Source organism: Chaetodon auriga, chromosome 17, assembly GCF_051107435.1.
Source record: "Chaetodon auriga isolate fChaAug3 chromosome 17, fChaAug3.hap1, whole genome shotgun sequence".
NCBI classification, from domain to species: domain Eukaryota; kingdom Metazoa; phylum Chordata; class Actinopteri; order Chaetodontiformes; family Chaetodontidae; genus Chaetodon; species Chaetodon auriga.
This window is the reverse complement of record NC_135090.1, coordinates 652,482-673,835: the sequence shown is the minus strand read 5'-3', so window position 1 is coordinate 673,835 and position 21,354 is coordinate 652,482. Positions and strand designations below refer to the sequence as shown.

General features: G+C 38.7%; 3 protein-coding genes across 6 annotated transcripts in view; 2 read left to right on the top strand and 1 right to left on the bottom strand.

Moving 5' to 3' along the window:
• The window catches only part of abcf1 (ATP-binding cassette, sub-family F (GCN20), member 1), a 47,004-nt gene extending 46,482 nt beyond the window's left edge, over nt 1-522 (top strand). For both annotated transcript variants that reach the window (XM_076753695.1, XM_076753696.1), the window contains one exon: nt 154-522. In XM_076753695.1, the coding sequence (XP_076609810.1) occupies nt 154-320 (167 nt within the window). In that variant the 3' untranslated portion in view covers nt 321-522. The remainder of the gene's footprint in view (nt 1-153) is intronic.
• On the bottom strand, nt 506-6,280 carry mrps18b (mitochondrial ribosomal protein S18B). The gene is made up of 7 exons (XM_076753697.1): nt 6,172-6,280; nt 5,467-5,641; nt 5,298-5,395; nt 5,141-5,209; nt 2,588-2,654; nt 2,444-2,503; nt 506-892 (listed from the first exon to the last, which is right to left on the bottom strand). Exons 1-7 carry the CDS (start codon nt 6,250-6,252, stop codon nt 696-698), a joined length of 747 nt encoding a protein of 248 aa, XP_076609812.1. The 5' UTR covers nt 6,253-6,280; the 3' UTR covers nt 506-695.
• A 534-nt stretch (nt 6,281-6,814) lies between these two features.
• Nucleotides 6,815-19,238, top strand: ppp1r10 (protein phosphatase 1, regulatory subunit 10). 3 transcript variants are annotated; one of them, XM_076754285.1, is made up of 19 exons: nt 6,817-6,834; nt 7,006-7,291; nt 10,705-10,813; nt 10,931-11,017; nt 11,318-11,453; nt 11,545-11,596; nt 11,682-11,771; nt 11,869-11,997; nt 12,094-12,199; nt 12,349-12,452; nt 12,566-12,693; nt 13,053-13,209; nt 13,350-13,493; nt 14,932-15,178; nt 15,703-15,778; nt 16,277-16,495; nt 16,718-16,841; nt 16,967-17,335; nt 17,693-19,238. In XM_076754285.1, the coding sequence occupies exons 3-19, from the start codon at nt 10,707-10,709 to the stop codon at nt 17,851-17,853; spliced, it is 2,436 nt and encodes an 811-aa protein (XP_076610400.1). In that variant the 5' UTR covers nt 6,817-6,834; nt 7,006-7,291; nt 10,705-10,706; the 3' UTR covers nt 17,854-19,238. The 3 variants fall into 3 exon arrangements, with proteins under 3 accessions (XP_076610399.1, XP_076610400.1, XP_076610402.1); XM_076754284.1 differs by having other exon boundaries at nt 6,815-6,834; nt 7,006-10,813; XM_076754287.1 differs by lacking the exon at nt 6,817-6,834 and having other exon boundaries at nt 7,004-7,083.
• Nucleotides 19,239-21,354: the final 2,116 nt, after the last annotated feature.

Below are 21,354 nucleotides of genomic sequence, written 5' to 3'. Positions count from 1 at the left end.
CATTGCACATTGTCAAGCCTGAAGAGAGACACACTGAACAGCTAAGACTGCATTACAATGATTAATCAATAGATGGAGCTCCCCACTACATCTTTAAAACACCAGTGCACTGGTTGGGTCAACACTATTAATGCTCTTTCCCTTCTTGTCCAGCTGTGATCATTGTGAGTCATGATGCACGGCTCATCACGGAGACTCAGTGCCAGCTGTGGGTAGTAGAGGACTGTACAGTCAACCAGATTGATGGAGACTTTGAAGATTACAAGCGCGAGGTGCTGGAAGCCCTGGGAGAGACTATGGTCAACAAGGTCAATGCATGATCTCACAGTCGCTGTCAGGACACATGACTGTGCTACACTCTGTTCCTGAATCATATGCTACCTACACTCCATCTGAACCGGTCAGAATGTCTCAAAATAACTATTAAGTTCTATAAATATAGAGGGAGGTAAAATGTCTTGAATAATCATCTGTGATAAATATCAAATAAAACTCAACAATAAAATACATTTTTCATCATGAGTTTCATTGTGCCGTTTTTATTTGCATACCTGTAGTATAATAAAACAGTGGAAATTCAAACTGTCTAATAGACATGTACATATGTGTGGCAAATCAAAGACTACACAGCTATAGTTACTGCATTAATGGCAGCAAAATCACCGCAATGTACAGCACTGGTTGTGTAGTTTCCATCATTTTAAGTAAGCCTTGTATGTCTTCTTGACTTTAGCCACTTCATTTTCAGCAGGCATTATTTCACTGTACCATTTATACCAGGTGTCACCATAGGTTAAGGACTGGGGACGTGGTGTAGACCCCACAGCATCATGGGAATTGGAGAAATCCTCTCCTGAAAATTCCACATATAGAATCTGAAAGGGAAGTAAGCCTGAAAGAGGACAGAGAGTGTTAGTGTGAGGGTGAGTGTGAGTTTTAATACCTTCAACAAAGAAATCCGTTCAGTTTGATGTGGGAAGACTTCACTCGATCTGAAATCTGATTTGTTCTGCCTCAACAGGCTGCTACCCAACCCATAAGAATTTCAGTAGTGTCCCATGAGTCAGCACTCTCTTAACAGGTAATCCACCAGGGCAGACTAAATTCTTTATATTTATTTATATGTATTTATATTTGCTTAATAAATGTTAAAATAGTGTGCTATCTTACTCATGTCCCCTCATATAGAAGCAATACCACAATGCAAAAAAAAAGAGAGAAAATCATCCAGAATTCTATCAGTAATATTTTATTGGCTCTTTACACAAAATAAACATACCAGCAAGGGTCAAGTATTGCTAATCAATACCAATTACTCCTCTGTTACCTTAATGTCTGCTGAGGTCTTAAAAATTCTAAACAGGCAACTGTATTTGCTGGGATTGTTCAAATCTCCCAGGTCAGTTTCAGTTTTTTTTCCTCTCAACTCAGGTGGTGTGGCTCCATCTAACCTGAATCAGTTGTGGACTATTTGGAGATATGAGCACTTAATTTTCTGGGGGTAAATTGTCATTGTTATTGCCTTAGTCCTGAAATACTTTTTAGAAACTAAAACATTTTAGTTTCCTAACATTGGGCTTAATAGTTGGGCTAGAAGTCAATATAAGATTATTTTTATTACTCTGAATTAAGGTATACTTACAATATTAGGGTTATGATAAAAGGATCTCAAAGGGGCAGCCTATAGTACAATCCTTTTTTTTTTTTTTAAAGTTGGGAAAGCATAAAAAAAAATAGAATGCAATAATTTACAAATTAACTGTTTACTGATAACTGTTGTAGAAAGTTTTCACAAGGCCAGGTAGTACTATTCTTTACACCAATGGTTCTTAACTGGTCTGGCTTTGAGACCCACCATCACCCCTCAATGACAAGCCAAATCGAGGAAAAAACAGAGGCCTCTGTTGCAAAAAAAAAAATCCTCTTCGAAATAAAAGCACAGGATTTTTTCTTAACACTTTTGTTTTGCCCAGGCAAAGGCCCCCTACCAATTAAGAATCACTGCTTTATACAATCGTGTTTCACAAAGTGGTGAACCTCACCCCATCCTTGCTTGTGAACGACAGAACCCAATCAACCTTAATATGCCACCTGTTACTAATTAACCTGTTTACCAGTGGAATGTTCCAAACGGCTGTTTTTTGAACATTCCACAACTTTCCTAGTGTTTTGCTGCCCCTATCTTACCTTGTTTGAAACATGTTGCTGGCATGGAATTCAGAATACACATACATACACAATTCAGTAATTACAAAAATCAATGAAATTAGTTGGGCAAAACATTAAACATACTCTCCTTGCACTGTTTTCAACTGAGTATATATCAAAAAGGGTTAACTAATTATGACATTATTTTTTTGGTGTCCCAGCTTTTGTTTCTTTTCATTATCAAGGTTGTACATCCCTCCTTATTTCATATAAAATCTTGGTTTGTGTTACATACCGTGATCTTGTGCTGTGTTGATTGCCTCATTTAGCTTCTTCTGCTGTTTCATACACACACCTGGAGACAGCACACCATCACATGAGCAGCCTAGTAATAAACTGGATTAAACGTGCTCACTTTGATGACATGGTGTCTTCTTACCAGTTCGAGTGGGATCGTACACCATGCCAGTATGAGGACTAATGAACTGCTCCAACAATTTCACATTCTACAAGACAAGATATAGTGTAAACATACCATAAGAGTGGAAATGAGGCAATCAGTTGTACTGCATAATGTTTCAAGATAAAGCTATACACATTCAGTTTCACTGTATGCTGATGCCAATTGTGATTTTGTTACCCAATTTTATCATCTAATTCCAGAAAAAAGGCTAATTAATAAGATTTTTATTGAAAACAAATATTTCTGCCATCAAACTTACCATTATGGAACTCTCTTCGATCATTTACATTTGTAATAATGTGATTTAGAGATAATGAGAAATGTGCTTTTATCAGTACAAAAGACACTTGTTGTGAAGGGGTGCCAATACTTTTGACCATGCAGTTTTCATTTCCTGTAGCATTTGGTGGCATTTTGTGTTGAATTTGGGGAAACAATTGTTGTTTTAGTTGTGTTAAGTTATTGAAATGATCCTGGTTTGGTTATTTCATCAAAAAACCTCCAAAAGTGTGCAACTTTTGCTAGAAAACCAACAACTCCAGAGGGGTGCCAATACTTTTGTCATGACTGTATGTCTAACAGTGGTGGAAGAAGTACTCAGATCCTTTCTATACAACAATGTAAAAATTAAGTATAATAAAAAGTATTAGTCCTGCTAAGTCTCACAGACGTATTATCAGCAAAAAGCATGTCCAAAAGGTATCAAGAATACTCTTAATGCAGTAGAATGTTCCCTGTGACTGAAAAATGATTCTGACATTATTTGATAATTAATAATACTGACATATGAATCTGTGCACAGCATTTTACTGTCGCAGTAGTTCTGTTGTTTGAGGTGGAGCTACTTCTAACAGGACCTGGACTATTAGAAACAAATTAGGGACAAATTAGGATAGTGGCTAGTTAACAGGGAGCATTTACTGACACATGTTGAGGAAATGAGTGACCAGGGACAAACAAGTGAATTCTCTATAGAATAACATTTTTCAGAGTCAGAAGCAAGGGCAGAGAATGTCCAAAACAGTTTCCAGAGAAAACTGTACAAGGAGGAGGAAGAGGAAGCCAAAGCTCCCACAGATGGATACTACAAAGCCAGAACAAAACGGTTATTTATCCATCTGATTTTGAACTGACAGGGCCCCCTAATTCCATTTTAACCACTTTTAGCAAATTAGTGGAAAGTGATATTGCCTCTATAATTAAATCTAATCCTGTATCCAAGTCTTCTAATGTTAACTTTTGGAGTAGAAAGCTCTTATAGAGCTACAGTCTCACCCTAATATTATTTAAAAAGGCAGTTAAGGGAGGTACAATAATAATGTTGAGTACCACTGATCTGGCTGAGACAACCGAAGTGAACAATTCATCACTGACAGAGATAGAATATTAAATACATTTTACACAGCATCCTTACTTGTGAATGACTGAACCTCTTGAGGATGCCCCTTTCATACCCAATTGTGATACTATCACCCATTACCAAACAACCTGTTTACCTGTGGACTGTTCAAAAGAGGTGTTTGAGCATTCCACAACTTTCCCAGTCTTTTATTGCTCTTGTCCCAACTTGTTTGAAACATGTTACTAGCATCAAATTCAGAATAAGTATATATTTTACAAAAATCAATTAAGTTGATGAGGAAAAACATTAAACATATTCTGTTTTACTTACATTTTACACAGCATCTCAACTTTTTTGGAATAGTGGTTGTACTCTCAATAGTTTTCACATCCTCCCAACATTTGTGATGCATTATGTTTTCTGTATTTTGTACGGAGTCCTCTTTCATCAAATATATATTTTTTCTACTTTTTGCTTAGTTTCTGATATGTATAATATTAAGATGCAATTAGTGCACTTTGTACTCTATATTTATGGTATCTAATGTATGCATTCTGGATCTACTCATTTTCTGTTGTTTTGGAGATGGAATTGCCACATTTTGAAGTCTAGCATTAATTGTATCTCATTACCTTACGATGATGGAACTGTAATACTTCTATTTTTTTTATTTTAAAACTGCTATCCCTTTTATGTATGTATTTATTTATTTATTCATTTTTGAAGTGCATTTGTATTGGAGTATGTGAACCTAATCAACACCTGATCATTTAAAAGGCACACCTGATGGCGATAAAGCACAGAGCAACTTTGATCAAGCAACATGTGAAAGGCGGAGTTTGTTCCTTTTTCGTTGTCAATCCTAGTATCTTGGTGTGTGCCAGAATGTTGATTTTTTGGTTTGCTGTGGTTTATGCTTTACTAGCTGGCACCCAGAAGAGAAGCACTGCTGTGCATGTAGTATCTTCAATTTTCTCATTTTAAATACTTTATATATAATGTCAGGGGTGATGAAATGATAAATGGGAGAGGAAAGAATAAAACAAAAAAAGAAAGAAGCAAAGTGGTTATAATAAAAACCAATAGACTCCTGGACCTCGATGAAGTATAGAACTATACGAAAATACTGCAATGCATTGTTGCTAAATGATGTATGTGTGCTTAATTAGAGTGAGATACTAACCCACCTGATGATGGATAATGATGTTTGGATCCCGACAAATTGGACAGGGGTTGCCACATATTTTGTCTCCTCGCTACAGAAACAAACAGTATTAAAGTTACTTTAAATGACAGATGTGATGCATGGAACAGATGTTAAATGGATTGAAATAAAAGTTTTACAATGCAGGTCTTGCGTGTCGTCTGTGGAGGAATGCCTCCTTTGTGGTTCCTTCTGTAACCTTCCCACACTGGATTGGTTCCATACCTCTCAATGTACTCTGTGAGAAAAGAGGAATATAATGCAAAACCAAATCTACAAACTAAGAGACTTTTTTTTTTATATGCATACCTTCACTCTCCAGGTAATCCCAGGGTCTGTCCTTGTAGTGGGAAAGAGCCTCAGCAACCTGAGCCGCATCCTCATCCTTATCCTTGAGTGATGCTCCTTTGCAGAAAAAACGACTAGGAAGTACAAATTGGGGGAGACCCGGCCATCTTCTTACCGGCAGCCTCTGCACACTGGACTGAATGTAAACGAAAATCATCTTATCACCATCATCATCACAATATCCCCACAACCTTCGTAACTGCCTACTTGCTGTCATCTCAGTCTACAATGAGTTACGCTGAATGTTATGGATGCATGACGTCTTTCGGACACCTTAGCTACATTATTTGTAAACTTATGACACGTGCACTTCTTATTGCGTTAATGCCAAAAACGTTTTTGTCGAGGTTACTTATAGAAGGTAGCGTCAAGCCGAAGTAATTAACACACTCGATTATTATACGACGCCCTGTGGTCTAACAAGTGTATATTCCAACCTATACATTATTACATTCTTATTAAATTAAGGTCACACAAGGGAGATTCTTTTCCGTACATTTCACCGTGCCGCTACTCTCGGCTAACTAGCTAGGTAGCTAACTGCACAGCATAACAATATGGTAGAGTCCAGTATTTCTTCTGACTTCAATACATAAAAACATTCGTTCATGCTGATAACACACATTGATCAAATGATGGGTATATGACTACAATTAAATATAATACCGTATACTGTTGTAATGGATGTAAAATTGAAGGCGATAGATGGCACAAAGCCCTCACGGTGCGATAGGTAGAAGCAGCCATTTTTTTCAGTCACAGTGGGGTCATAGGTGAAAGGTGAAAGATGATATTGAAAGTTACGTGTCAGCTATATTACGCGTTTTTTCTATTAACTCAAAATAGAATAACTAACAAATCTTTTAAATTTGACATATATTTGATCTATACATAATTTTACTGTGTTTATTTTAGTCCGTTGGAGAAAATTATTGTTAAAATGTTGCATTATATGACTAATGCATGTGACCATCACGGTCCTAACAGAAAAACCAGTCGCCATTTTGAAGAAATAATATTAACTAATTGTATAGATCAAAGAATTAGTACAACCCAGCTAAATCAACTAAATGCGCCGATGTTCTTTAGTGTATCTTTACTAATACAAATACACAATACTTTCACGACTAATATATAGAAACATTCAAAATAATACTTTTCAAAATGTGATCTACGCCATTATGCCCTTGACGAGAAAAGCAAGGTCGGCTCTCCACCATTTTGTTTAAACGACAACGAGGAAATAACGCCGCCCATGACGTAAAAACCGTCACGTAGTATAAATTGTAAGTCCCTCCTGCTGAAGCTCACTCCTGGATTTGGTCAGAGGTAAGTCAAGTCAGGAAGACAACGAGGCGTGTTTTCAATATTTTGTCCGTCTTAAATGCGAAATTCCTGCTGAATATATTCAAAAAGAACAGAGGATTTTGATACAGACGAAGGACGAGGAAACGTGTTAGAATCGATATTTCATGTGGGTTTTTTTTTTGTGTTTTGCAGGTATGAATTCGCTTTGCCGAAGACAGAACCGTCGAGGACTTTGACAACCCAACTCAAATTCATATTTTTTTTCTTCAAGTAATGGACATTTGATTACTATTTTTGCCTCCAGTTTGTTCCTGAAGGAAAGGCTAGTCTAGCTATCACAGCCCCACCCATAATAAGTATTTCAGATGATATTAAAACCATGAAGGTTGTCGATATAAAATTGATGAAATAAGAGATATAAGTGCCTGAAAAGCACACTCTAATATACCCGAGACGCTGAGGATCTATATTAACAATAGTAAGTAGATTTTGAAGTTAAGTTGACTCGAGACCAGTCAAATGAAACTAGCCGTAGATAATAGGCTAGCTATGGATAGCTGGGTAGCAGACACCGAAAGTTAGCTTGGTTCCAGGAAAACAAATTGAATAGACGACGGTATAGTATGAGCTCACACAGGAAAGGGGACGGAGGCACAGTACTCCGTTTCTTCGTGTGTGAGACGGAATGGACGAATTGTACAAATAAAAACTTAGCCAGTAAATTCGTAAATTAACCATAAGCAATCTACGCATAAAGATTGCCATAGGCACAGAAAGCAAATTCCAGCTAATGAAGTCGGGACTTTTTGCCAACCAAACTTGTTTTGTAACGTAGGGGCTGCTCCACGGAACGAACACCCACCGCAATCTATGCATAAAGATTGCGTTAGTTTGAGGATTGTGGACATATTTTATGAGGCACTATCTTGAAATGTTGATAATTATATCGAAACCCGCACCATGTATTCGGCAATCTGTGGATAAAGATTGCAGGAAGATTCTAGCGAAGTGGTCTTTCGAAGCACAAACAGTTGGGATTGACAAATATAGTGGCTTGATTGTGGTTTGCGTTTTGTCCTCGGACAGCTCCGTGGGCTTGATACGTTCTCGGAACAACATTTGGAAGTTATTACTAAACTGAAATCTAGATTAAGTAAAGAATGATGTCAGTCGCATTGTCTTAAGTGTCATACGCGTATAGCTCGCTAGATATCTGGTGCACGTCGCCTTGTTTTTCGATCAACCAGTACTGTGTTTGCCATGAGGGCCATTGTTGCCAGTGAAGGCACAAGTTATGCGTTGTCGAAATGGTTAATGGAAGGAGGGCTTTGATAAGCAGTCGGCTTCCAACTCCCTCCCCTTTGTCAAGCCGGTTAGCCAAAGGAGCGGGCATGTTCTCAGTTATGACAGATGTCAGGTTAAGCGCAAGCCATTTATAGGTTGCTTGAACTTTACTTACATAACCGAGGGCGTCTAACACTTATTTGATCCACTGTTTTTGTCCTTGATAACATGCCTCGTTGCTTTACTCATAATCGAGTATGTTACGCAACCGTTAAACGGATTGCAGTGATTATATATGTTGTATGGGGCTTCGTTGGTCGGTACAGACATAAGTTTTTTTGCAATAATGTACCAGCGGTATACGAAATAACACCACAGTATGACTATGCACAAATAATGTTCTTTACTCCACTGACCCAGGAGCCAGGGCCATGCTTAACACTGATTTTGTGTATATGTGTAACAATTGTGACATTTACAGGAATTGGGTTATTTGCAGTGTTGTGGAGGTCTGAGACAATATAAAACTTCTACTACAACAATTACACGGGTAAGACCTAACTGATTCCTCACATCATAACATTTCCAATGAATTTCCGGCAGAATTGCAGGTTCTGTACATGAATTGACAAATTGGCACAAAATCAGTTTCATTATTAAATGCATAAATATGGAAAAGTAAGAGCATGCTTACAGGGCTCAGTCCAAACAGTTACATCATGAACCATTTGAGGTTATTCATTATACTTTTTGTCGTGACAATTTTTTTTTCCAAATCCATAAGTGCAAAGACATTCATAAAGGCTAATTGATTTTATGTAGTTTGACTTTGGATTACATCAGAATTTTCAACGATAATAAGTACTTATTGAAAGTATAAATCACAAATGCCTATCAGTAATTCGTTTGTTTTCCAGACCACTGTCATTTAATGCTGCACTAACGATTGTATTAGACTGCAGTTCTCTATTTTGTGACAACACAGTATAGTACCAGTGTGCAAACATAAACCAACCTGTAGGTGTCAGTAAGTGGCCTGCCTTGCACAGTCTGGCTGGAACAGTTGACTGAGGTCATTAACACCACTGTAGGCCAATATACTGGCAGTATGGTGATCACATTTGAAAGAACATAGATGACTATTAAACAAATTCTACAGTTTTTAAAGAATTTCATTATTTATAAAGTTACCTTGAATCACATTTCAATGAGGTGGTGCATACAGTCTGAATATGTACCATTCATCTTTTCATCAGATGCCATATTAGTGAAATCAGTTTTTCACGAGGCACTATTTATGTTTCCATTTCCATACTCCTTGTTTAGATTACATTTTTGCACAAATGTGAATGATTGTGATAGACATGCAATGAAAAAGTTGATAAATTATTACCAGTAATATTTCTTGTTAAAATTCCTCTCTTTGGCTACTTTTATTCAAACAGAACTTAAACCTATCACCTTATGTCATGTTTGATACATGTAATGTCTGTATTTGTAAAAGAAAATAAATAAATAAAGGTTAACGATATTCAATGCATGTTAATGGTTAAGTTTGATATTAGAATCAGTTAAATAAAAAGTTGCATAAATTTAAAAAGTTAATTTATATTGTAACATTTTGTACATCAGTTTATAAACATGCAGTTTTTTGTCTGCATTGCTGCTGCCTCTAATCATAGCTTGAAGTGGAATAAAAAGTGTTGCCTCACACACAACAAAGAACATTTTAATAGACTGTATGTCCTGTCCTGCAAAGGACAAATAACAAGAAAAAGTCCCAGAGAGGAAGCACTCTGGCTTAGAGGAATAAGTTATAGCATCATGCCCTTGTCCCTGCCGTACTTGTGTCAAACTGGCAGCATGAACCACTCCATATATCTGAAGTATGAGGCAGCATACCGAAGCCATCATGCGCCATAGATGTTCGGGTGCCAGAGCAACTGAGTGCTGTGTGGCTGGAAGAAAATACTGCTGCCTATGCTTTAAATGGATTTGTATTTGACCATGTCAGACAGATCATCAATCTACATTGTCTTGCTTGTTTCTTTCTTAGCCTGATATTAAAGTCATTTACTGGATAATTTACCAGAGTGGTCTGCTCCTGCATCGCTGCTTTGTTGGCTGCTTTGTAACTATGGATGCTCAAATCTTGTTGGTTGGTTCATGGTGTTGATCTCCTAATTTGGGTGTTGTGCTTTAGTTTTTGGACCTTGATGGAATGTCCTTGATTCACATAGGTTGGTCTTGTAGGTCACTGAAATGAGACGATTCACAATATGATCTGGATGGTGTTTAGTGGTGAGTTGAATCTGACTGCTGTGACCTTGTTGGTCAGATACAGCTTAGATTATTTTTGTTATTTGATGTGAACTGTTTTTTCAGCCTTGGTGGAACTTTTGAAGTGAAACAGATTGAAGAAGTTGAGTCCTAGAGATAGTCTGGACGGAATTCTATAGCATGGAGCTCCCTTTTCATTTGGTGGGAAAATAGTCCTCAGCACTATTCAAATACGTTGTAATGTGACAAAATATTGCCTGTACATATCATAAAATGTAATGCACCTGTGTCCTGTTGTCATGTATTAGTTTGGTTTGTGTATTTCAGATATGGCAGGGGGACCAGTGGACCCCAGAGAGATTTTGAAGGGGGTGGAGGCTCTGTTAGGAAAAGATGGGGAGCTTCGCAGCCTTGAGGGAGTCCCGAAGGTTTTTAGGTGAGGAACTAAAATAAGCCATAACACACTGCCTTAACTGTAAACCCTTAACATAACAATTGAATCGTGACTCTTACACGAGGGTATATCTTAACATCTTGTCGTTTTTCAAACCAGCCTGATGAAAGCTTCTACGAAGATGGTCAGTAGATGTATGTACCTGAACATCCTGCTGCAGACAAAATCCCATGATGTTCTTAACAGGTAGGTCTTACTTTTACTTGGTATACTTTATATTGTAAGTCTTGGTCTTTAATAATATATATTGAAGAATATAATCAATATTAAAGTATTTAATAATAAAGGCCTAATAATATTAAATGTAGATAAAAATATGAAAACATTCCGTTCAATTGGTTGAACTGTGAACTCTTGACAAAAACAGCTAAAGTGAAGGTCTGCCTTCTAGCTTTTAAGACCACTCTTGTAAAATTAAGTTCTATAAAAGTTAAATGTTACTGAAATTAACATAGATACATTTTATACATACATCCCTTCACCCAGGTTTATCAGAGTTGGGGGGTACAGGCTGCTCAACTCCTGGCTCACCTACTCCAAAACTACCAACAACACCCCCCTGCTGCAGCTAATCCTGCTCACACTACAGAAGTTGCCTCTCAAAGTGGACCACCTCAAACAGGTACTGTCTGTTTATCCACCTTAACACACCCCCAGTATGCCCTATAAGTGACTCTACCATCTAACCTACTGTTGCTTTTATTTTCTCTCAGAACAACACAGCCAAGCTGGTGAAGCAGCTGAGCAAGAGTGCAGAAACTGAGGGTCAGTTTGTTTTTAAATCAAAGATCTAAACTCTTTTGCATATACAGCAGAGTGTATCCAACTAATATTCTCATTTTGTCTTCAGACCTGAGGAAACTGGCATCTGTGCTTGTAGATGGCTGGATGGCTACAATCCGCTCCCAGAGTGTCTCAAGCAGTTGCAACTCTCCTGCTGGTACAGACCAATCATTTCACTGTTTAAATGCATGTGTAGGTTTTACAATGTCTACTTCCTGCAACAGTTTGTAATACACTCTTTATTAATCTTCTAGAAAAGAAAAAGAAGAAAGAAGAGAGCAAGGTGCAGGTGCGGGATGTGAAAGAAAAGAGTGGAGATGAGGAGAAGAAGAAGGAGAAACCTAAAGCTCATGCACCCAGCCACACAAAGATTCGTTCCATAGGTAAACTTAACCTAGCGAGTAGTGATATAGTTGTCCCTGATTGTTAGATTATACAGTGTTCTGTGTGAAATAATCAATATTTTTTGTGTCATGTAGGATTGGAGATGGACATTCCCAATGTGGCCCCGTCTAAGAAGACGCCCGCGGCCCCACAGCTCGGTGACAAGTACAACATCAAGCCTCCAGTCCTCAAGAGGCCGAGGTATTGTACCCTCTGCCTGTTGCTGTAGTATCTGTGTTAACACAGTAACTTTGGGTTCTGTTATCCAACCGTCTCAAACATTGCTGCCCTGAAGTGTTCCTGATGCAAATACGTACATGTTTCCTTTTATGTTTATTTTCCTTCAACAGCTCTGGTCCATCAGATGCTCCGCCTCTGGAGAAAAAATACAAGCCTCTAAATACCCCCTCTAACTCTACCAAAGAGATCAAAGTCAAGATCATTCCAGCACAACGTAAGTTCAAACATATATGCATTTAAGGGCAAGAACACATTTTGAGTATTTTAAAGACATAATAGTGATGTTGCAGCTGTGGTGTCCACTGCTCTCTTGTGTCCTTACTGCAGCAATGGAGTGCACAGGGTTCCTTGATGCTCTGAATTCTGCCCCAGTGCCTGGAATTAAGATCAAGAAGAAGAAACCTGGTACTAGTAATACAGCTAATACCAAGGCAGTCTCCCCTACGTCTAACAAGGTAGTGACTGATATCGGATATGTTTTATGGCCACTGTCAGTCCAAAACATCCTCAGGATAGTTTTACATTTTTATTTTATTTTTCCCCAGTCCCCAGAATAAATTTGATCATGGTGTGTTGAATTTTAACCAAGCATGGAAGACTTAGCTGTGCTGTCTTTGTAATAGTTTCCTCTCTCTGAAGCAAGCGTATGAGGAAATAGCTGAATCCGAGCATTGGTCTGTCTCCTCATGCCCCACTTTCAAAAAATCAGGAACTATTAGCTGTCAACATCTGTGTTCTTTCACATAATTATTTAAATCTAAAACTTGCACTTTACACCTATTGTCTCTCTATCATTCCTTTTTTTTGTCTTCAGGCAAGTCCATTTGACAGCAAACCCTCTACATATTCTTCATCTTCTACTAAACCGTCATCTCCAGAAACTGCTGCTTCCACCACTCCTGATGAAAACCAGGAGGCAGAGCAGCCAGGGACCCCTGTTCCCTCTGAGGACCCTGAGGCCTCTGACAATGGTATGGTTCTTTCATATGCACCTACATGGTTCTTGATGATAATAGAGTTTAATGACCTTCTATGACATTATACTATCTTGTGATTGATTTATGTGTTGTCAGTCTCTTAACATATTTTTCTCATTATCTCTTGTTTGTAGGTGAGAAGCCCAATGCTCTGGCAGAACCACGTGGAGAAGAAGAAAGTTTGACCAAGAAAGGCAAGAAGAAGAAGACAGTTCACTGGGCTGAGGAGGAGCAGCTCAAACACTACTTCTACTTTGATCTAGATGAGACGGAGAGAGGTAAGGCAGATGATGAATACCTATCGTGTCTAATTTAGGTGTTCACTGTTCTATGACACATTTTTATTGATATCTTGAGAGTTTAGTACATTTACAAATTGCATATGCACCACTTGCAACATGGCAATTGTCCCAAAGTGTATGTCTTTTTTTTTCTTCTTCCAAATACAAATGTACAAAAACATAAGCAACATACTGACTTGCACACACCCAAATAAAATCCCTTCTAGAAGAATAGACCACCTTGGTGAAAGTAGTTTAATAATAGCTGCTTTACACAGCTGCCTTTTTACCATGTCTCCAGCAGGCATCATTGTTCCTTAGTTTAAATTTAGCCAGTTTGTATGGGGTCCAGTAGCTTCTGTTAGTAATCTTCCAATGAATAAATTGTGATTGCATGTCATGTGAACATTTGTGCCAAGATCCATCGAGTTTATTCCAGTTATCTACCAAAAAAATCTCCTCTCAAACATACTTTTCTCAATTTTTATGCCATGTTGTATGGAATAATAACCGAATCCCAGTTTGCCTATTTAGTTTTTACATTGGCCAATAAACAGTGCCTCGTTTTTAAGAATCTCCAACCATTTTGTCTAGATTTTATTCATTCTTTATCTTCAGAGAGGATCTCGTTCCTTTTTTCTCAACCAAATTTCTGAGATGCATTCTTGACCTGATCACACATGAAGGTCTTCTTGCCTATCAGATGTTTGTTATTTCACCAAATGGAAGCCTAAGGTGTGAGACATCCTAGATTTTGTGAAAGGCATAATATGGAGCTATAGCTGTGACACTAACTGCAAAAACGTGGCAGTTGCTTGTCATTTCAGCATTGAGCATGTGGGAGAGGGACAGTCCATTAATCATATGCGAGATTTCTTTTGTGTGTTTCCTAATATTAATAATTATTTCGAGGCTTGCATATTTGTGATATCTACAGATAAGGTTCAATTGAATATAAAATACACAGACACAAAAGAAAGAAGCATGAAGTAAATAGCTGTAGTTTGATTTTAATTGCTAGTTCTCATAGCAAACATACTCCTCTATATGGTAGTGCCCATGCAGTTGATGCTATTATCGATTTCTCCCACACTCCTTAATTTCTTCTTGCATCTATAAAACAAGGCAACAAATACAAGTCAGTCAAAGGCATAGTAGGGCAAGTCATCCCTTCACTACAGTAGGATTTGCAGTTTAGCCAAAGATACCCTAACACAAAAGGTCACATTATATATTACAAGTTAAAATTATTACAAATTCCATCTTTTGTTGCTGTTTTGATTGACAGACCCCAGTTTACACACTGTGCATTGAAATAATAGCTATTCTGTAAGATGCCCTGGCAAAAGATAACACTGGGTCTCTAAACGGTCTCACTCTTCCTAAAAATATGAATTCCTAATGATATTATTACACTTAATATTACAATTCACAGTCAACGTCAACAAGATTAAAGACTTTGGTGAGGCTGCCAAACGAGAGCTTATGATGGACAGGCAGACGTTTGAGATGGCCCGTCGGCTCTCCCATGACACTATGGAAGAGAGGGTCCCCTGGACACCCCCAAGACCCTTGATGCTGGCTGGCAGCCTGGTCACCCCTGGGGCCAACAGCACAGAGAAACTCACCCAAAGAGACCGTGAGATGGGCATCCTGCAGGAGATCTTCTTAAGCAAAGAAAGGTAAGACGTTAAAGAAAACCGACCGTACCTATGGACATTTGTAAGTGTTTTTCCACAATCAAAAATATGTGGGCTGTAAATGGCAAAAATGTAAGACAGTGTTCATACAGCCCTGATTCCAAAAAAGTTTTGATATTGTATTAACTATGAATAAAATCAATAATTTGCTAACAAACTATGTTTACCAACTATGGCCGTGTCGTAATATTGTTAATACAGTCATCTGTTTCACAAAGGACTGAGCCTTTCGAGAATACCCCTTTTATACCCGATCATGATACTATCGCGTTTTTTGTGTGTTTTGAGTATTCCACCACTTCCTCAGTCTTTTGTTGACCCTGTCCTTACTTGTTTGAAACATGTTGCCAGCATCAAAGAATGAGAACTTTTTTTGAAATCAGGCTTGTAAGAAGTCTGAATTGTTGACCATTTTACATGTATTACTTAGAATTCAATGTTTTTGTGAAGTATGTGTTGGGCCCTGCAATTTGTGTGAATGATTTCCTCTTATTTCTTACTGCTAGTGTGCCTGACAGTCCACATGAACCAGACCCAGAGCCGTATGAACCCATGCCTCCACGTCTCATCCCTCTGGATGAGGTTAGTATGTCTACAACACAATCACGTTCTGTCTCTCATATCTCTTTCTCTTTTTACACAGATTGAGTGCATGTGTGTATAATATCTTGCCTGTTAAGCTCAGGGTTCAACATCAAGTTTGAGGGGTTGTCAGTAGCCATCTGAGCGAGATGCTGTCAGCTCTTCAGTCTTTCAGAAACTTGACTTGCCTTTGAAAACAACCCAGTTTTTATCCACCTTGCTCTCAAACTTGTTGCAAATTGCACAATACATAGTTGGAGTTTCCTTGAACGCCACCCAACTAAACTCCTGTTTCTGGTATTACTAAAATGTTCATTTGTGCTTCAGCTCATAACCATTTTTACCCGCTGCCATTATCTTGTGAATTCCCAATCATTACTCTGTATGTGAAACTCTCAAGAGGTGAGAAGGAAGTCAGATAGCTCATTCCTTAGCTTACTTCAATCACTAACTCCACCTTGTTGTTGAGCCAGTCTGTCATTCTTTTCTCCCTTGCAGGACTCCTCCATGTTGGATGACAGCTATGGTGAGCTCATGGACACCACATCACAGCAGGGCTCTACCATGGCCCAAAATGAGAGCTCCAAGCTGCCACCTGTCCTGGCTAACCTTATGGTCAACCTGAGCAACAGCTCACGCAGCCCGCAAGCCACAAACACAGTCAACAACCCTGTGGCTCCCACAGTTAATGTACAGGAGCTGCTCTCATCTATCATGGTAAATATATGATAATATAGTCAGAAATTTGCTTTTATTGATATTGTTTTTTGACATTCTGGATCCTGGTTTACTTCTTTTAACTCATTAATCAAAGCACACCCAAATCACATTTTAGTTTTTGTGACATTAAACCCTGAATGTAAAACATCTCTGCAGTTGGGTGTAAAAATGTCTATTTGCAATTGTAGTGTGTAGCTAATAACTGCTCTGTGTCATCAGGGTGCTTCTGGGAACCAGTCTACTGAAGACTTGATCAAGCAGCCTGACTTCTCAGACAAGATTAAACAGCTACTGGGCTCCCTGCAGCAGACCCAGAGCCAGAACCAGGGTGGACCTCCACCAGGTAAACTCAATCTATTTAATTCCATTGTTGTGTTACATCTTTGGTCCTGTCATAGCATGATGTCCACCTGTTCTGCTCCTTCTGTTGCTCATCATTGCACAACCTGTTTTTCTTAATATATATAGTTAACCAGGGTTTGCTGGGCCATGGTCCAGGCATGAACAGTATGAACAACATGAACATGCACATGCAGATGCCCATGAACGGCGGCTACCCACCCAACAACCCACCCAGTGGGCCTCGCTTCAACCACCCGCCGCCCCCTCACAACCATGGACCACCATTCAACACTGGTGGAGGCCCACGCATGATGGGGCCACCACCAGGTCAGGGCCGAGGAGATAATGGCAACTACTGGGGAGACGACTCCATGAGAGGAGGGCCCCACCGAGGGGGTCACTTCCACCGAGGAGGCAGGGGCCGGGGAGGAGGAGAGCCAGGTTTTAGGGGTCGAGGACGTGGAGGGCCTAGAGGAGGGCACAACAGCATGAACGGTATGTGAGACATAGGGTATAGGCATTACCCTAGATTGTCAAATAATGCCTGATGTATTAACTATGGCTAGCACAAAGTGTTAAAGGTTGCATAAAAAACTAGGTAGGGGTGAAATTTCCTTGATTAATATTTTCCACAGCACAAACAGTACAGTCAGTACAACAATAGTCATGTCATACCACTCTGCTGCTCTCACTTTCTCTTTTTAACTTTTGAGCTTGACAGTTAATTCTTGATGCTGGAAACAGCAACAGCAGCTTTCTACCATATTGCATGCTCCCCATCAGCAGATTAATTTTTGAGAAGTTGACACATTTAAATTGAGATTGTAATATTTTTGTGTTTCCCCCTGTCAGACATGTCCAAGAGACCTGTGTGTCGTCACTTCATGATGAAGGGAAGCTGCAGGTATGAAAGCAACTGTGCCTTCTACCACCCTGGGGTAAACGGACCACCACTGCCTCCCAACCATCCTGCTAACAACCAACACAACCAGCACGCACAGCATGGACACTAGGAGACACTGCTGCCAACCTGGGAACAAGTCTGATATCTGTTGGCCTCTGGAAGAGCCATTCTCTGTGATCAAACCACTGCAGGGTGTCGGGGCTGTTGTTGAAGACACAGATTGAGAAGCAAGTTCTGTCCTGCACTCTTGAGTATATGTGAAGTTATTCTGTAGGTCACTAACCGGGAGCAGTGAGCTCTGCCTCACCTGAGAACAAGCGAAAGAAGGGAGTGTAATTGAGAGACTCAAAGACTGAGGGACGATCACCAATGGGAATGTCTGTTTTTATTGTGATCATTTTTAACAGTGACACTGAAACAAGCCACCACACTTGACCACTATGTCTGAGCTAGCTACCTATCTGCTCTGTCATTTCACCAGTGAAGAGGTCAACCAATGAACCAAATGGTCTCCTACTCAGCAGAAAGGTTTCCTCCTGACTGAATCCCTTCTTGTTGTGGCTATTCTGTTGGTAACTACAAGTGATATTGCTTTTATATTCCTAGATTTGTTACTTCATCAGTTAGGTTTGTACAGAAGAGTCAGAAATCTTTTCCCTTCTTACACAATTCTTAAATGTGAGAAAAAAGTTTAGGAGGCACTTTTTAAAGGCCAACAGAATTTAACCACAACTGTGATGTATTAAAACTTGGCCTGAAGAAGAATTGCTTGTAATTAAACTGCTTAATTTCACCCAATTCTGCGAAAAAAATAGAAATTAACTCTGCAGACCCGATGAGGAAAGCTTGTGGCTTTTCTGTTTTTTCTTTCAGCAGCTGGTATTGAATGTGAAGTGATTGTGAGGAAACAACGGCAGAGTGTGTTATCATATGTAAGCTTTCTCTCTCTGTGTGCTCTGGCTCAGCAGCTCACAGTCAGACCATCAGCTTCATGTGTGTGGTGTGACAATCATGAGTGTCAAACATGCTATGGTCCTGTCAGACGAGCAACTTCCCCCTGATCTCAGAGTTACTGCTTGTGTCTTCTATAGTCCCATCTGTTCGGGGGGGGGGGGGGGAGGGGGTGTAACGCTGTCAGTGTTAAGGAGTCAGATGAATGATGAACCACTCTGGGGTCAGCTATATTGAGTGTTTTCTGTGAAAACAATGACCGTTGTGTCTCTTGTGGGACTGTTAGAATGTAATGTTTTTCGTTGCTCCCTCCACCCTCCATGGATTTTTTGTTTTGTTTGGATTTTTTTTTTTTTTTTTTTTTTTTTTTTGGGATAAAATCTTGAGAATGTTGGCCCCTTTTAACATGGGTTCAGGTTTTTGTCTGTATGAAATGTCTGCATTCATGTGTTTCTATGAATACTGAATACACATACATACACATTTCATATTTCATTTGAATTCTTTTGTACACGGTGTATTGAATAAATGTCCAAATATAGGTTTTGTTGTGTTTTATTTCAAAGTGGGACTGCTGAAAACAAAAGTAGTTTGGATGAAATGGAAACATTCTGCGAAGAATAACTACAGGGACAGGGAATTGGGACATAATGCAAACACCTGTACAATGTGGAATGCATATGTTAAAGGATTGGTTAAGATTTTTCAGATCTTTCTTGATACAACATTCACATGCCATGTGCACTCTGAAAGTGTTTTCAGTCATTCCTTCTGTCCATACTGGCCATGAAGTGATCCCAACCAAGTACAACTTTCGGTAAAATATGGGAGACTCAAGTGCAGATTCAACCTTCGGGCCATTTGGCAAATAACCATTTTGTTTATGGGGACAGGACAAAATAAATTAAAAACTGCTCAATCTGCAGCCTTAAAATTACTAGACATGAATCAACACAGTGTAAGCTCTACAGAAACTAAAATACATTTCTACTTACAAATGTAGTTATTTGGCAGGACAATTGGCAAAAATGAATGTGCTCAGAAACCCCCAGACCTGTGGTAAAAAAAAAAAAAAGTTTGAGGTTCAACCAGATGTGCAGTAGCATTCCTTTCTAGAACAGAAACACACAGACTGATACACTACTGGAGAAAAGCAGCCAACTGCCCTTATATCAAAAATGTTTGAGATCTGAGATTTTTAGTGGAACAAAATGTCGTAACATACAAAAAAGGAAAAAAAAAACAAAAAAAAAAACTGTAAACTGTTGTGATGGCTGTGAACTAGCTCCACCTTCCCTTTTATGACTATAAGACATGCACGTTAAAATAACGTGTGCTCGCTTTAAAAGAATTTTTTTAATTCTGTTTTGTTCAGCCGCATTCATAAATTTTCTCACAGGCAACCTCGATCAATTCTATCAATCAATTTTTATTATAGAAAAATATAGCACAACATCACAACAGAAGTTCTCTCAGGACACTTTCATTATAGAGCAGGACAGGACCAATACATACTATGTCTGGACCCGACAATTGCCAGGGTGGGCGGCTATCTGCTTTGACGAGTTGGTTAGAAGGTTAGAGGGGTAGAGAGGTGGCGAAAGAGAGAGAGAGAGAGAATAACAAAGAGGTGTGTGGGGGGGGGGGGGGGGGGGGGGGAGATAGAGATAGAGAAAGGAATGCACAGCAATGACACTAATAATGACAGATATAGTGAATGACAAGTAAATGACTCATAAAATAGTAAAAGACAATATAAGTGTTTGGTATTTGTATGAGTATAGTATATGTATAAATATAAGATAGTATATGTACATAATACCAATACTATATTATGAAATATGACTAGTAGTAAACTGAGAGGAGAGAGGGGAGCTTGGTGAAGAATGGCAACTCCCATGCAGTATAATCCTGTTAGCAGCATTACTAGGGGCTGGTCAAGGCAAGCCTGAGCTCTAATTGGAAGCTTCATCAAAAAGCAAAGTACATCTCAAAATCCATAATTTAACATAGCTTCCTCTTGAAGAGTCTTTTCTTTTTACCCAATGGCTGTTTTATCTTGTCATATCCTGTTGTCTTAATTCTACTTTATTTTATTTTGTGTGTTTTTATTGTTTTATGACACATCATGTTTTTTATGTTAAGCACTTTGTGTTGCATTTTATGCAGGAATTGTGCACTATAAATAAAGTTTATTATTATCATTCTTCTTCTTCTTCTTCTTTGTCTTCGTCTTTTTCCTCTTCTTCTTCTTCTTCTTCTTCTTATTATTATTAGTAGTAGTAGTGGTAGTGGTAGTATTATATTTGTACACTGCAAAATGCACAACTTCTACCATTTACAACTTTTCACCATCCATGCTAATGTGTCAATCTAAAATGGTGAACATGGTAAACAGCATCAGAATATTAGAATTGTGAGTATGTTAACAGGCTGATGTTTAACTTAAAGAAGCTTGAAGTATTTAGCTCAAAGCACCACTACAACTTCATGGGAGTTGTCAGTGCACCTTGAAACTTAACCTCAAAGAATCTTGTTCATGTGGGATTGGAGAGGTTTAGCATTAGGTTTAGGTCTAGCTTAGTGAGTGACACACTGTAGTTTTGAATTTCTATATACTACATGAATTAAGACAATGAAATTGTTAATGTGTTAAATA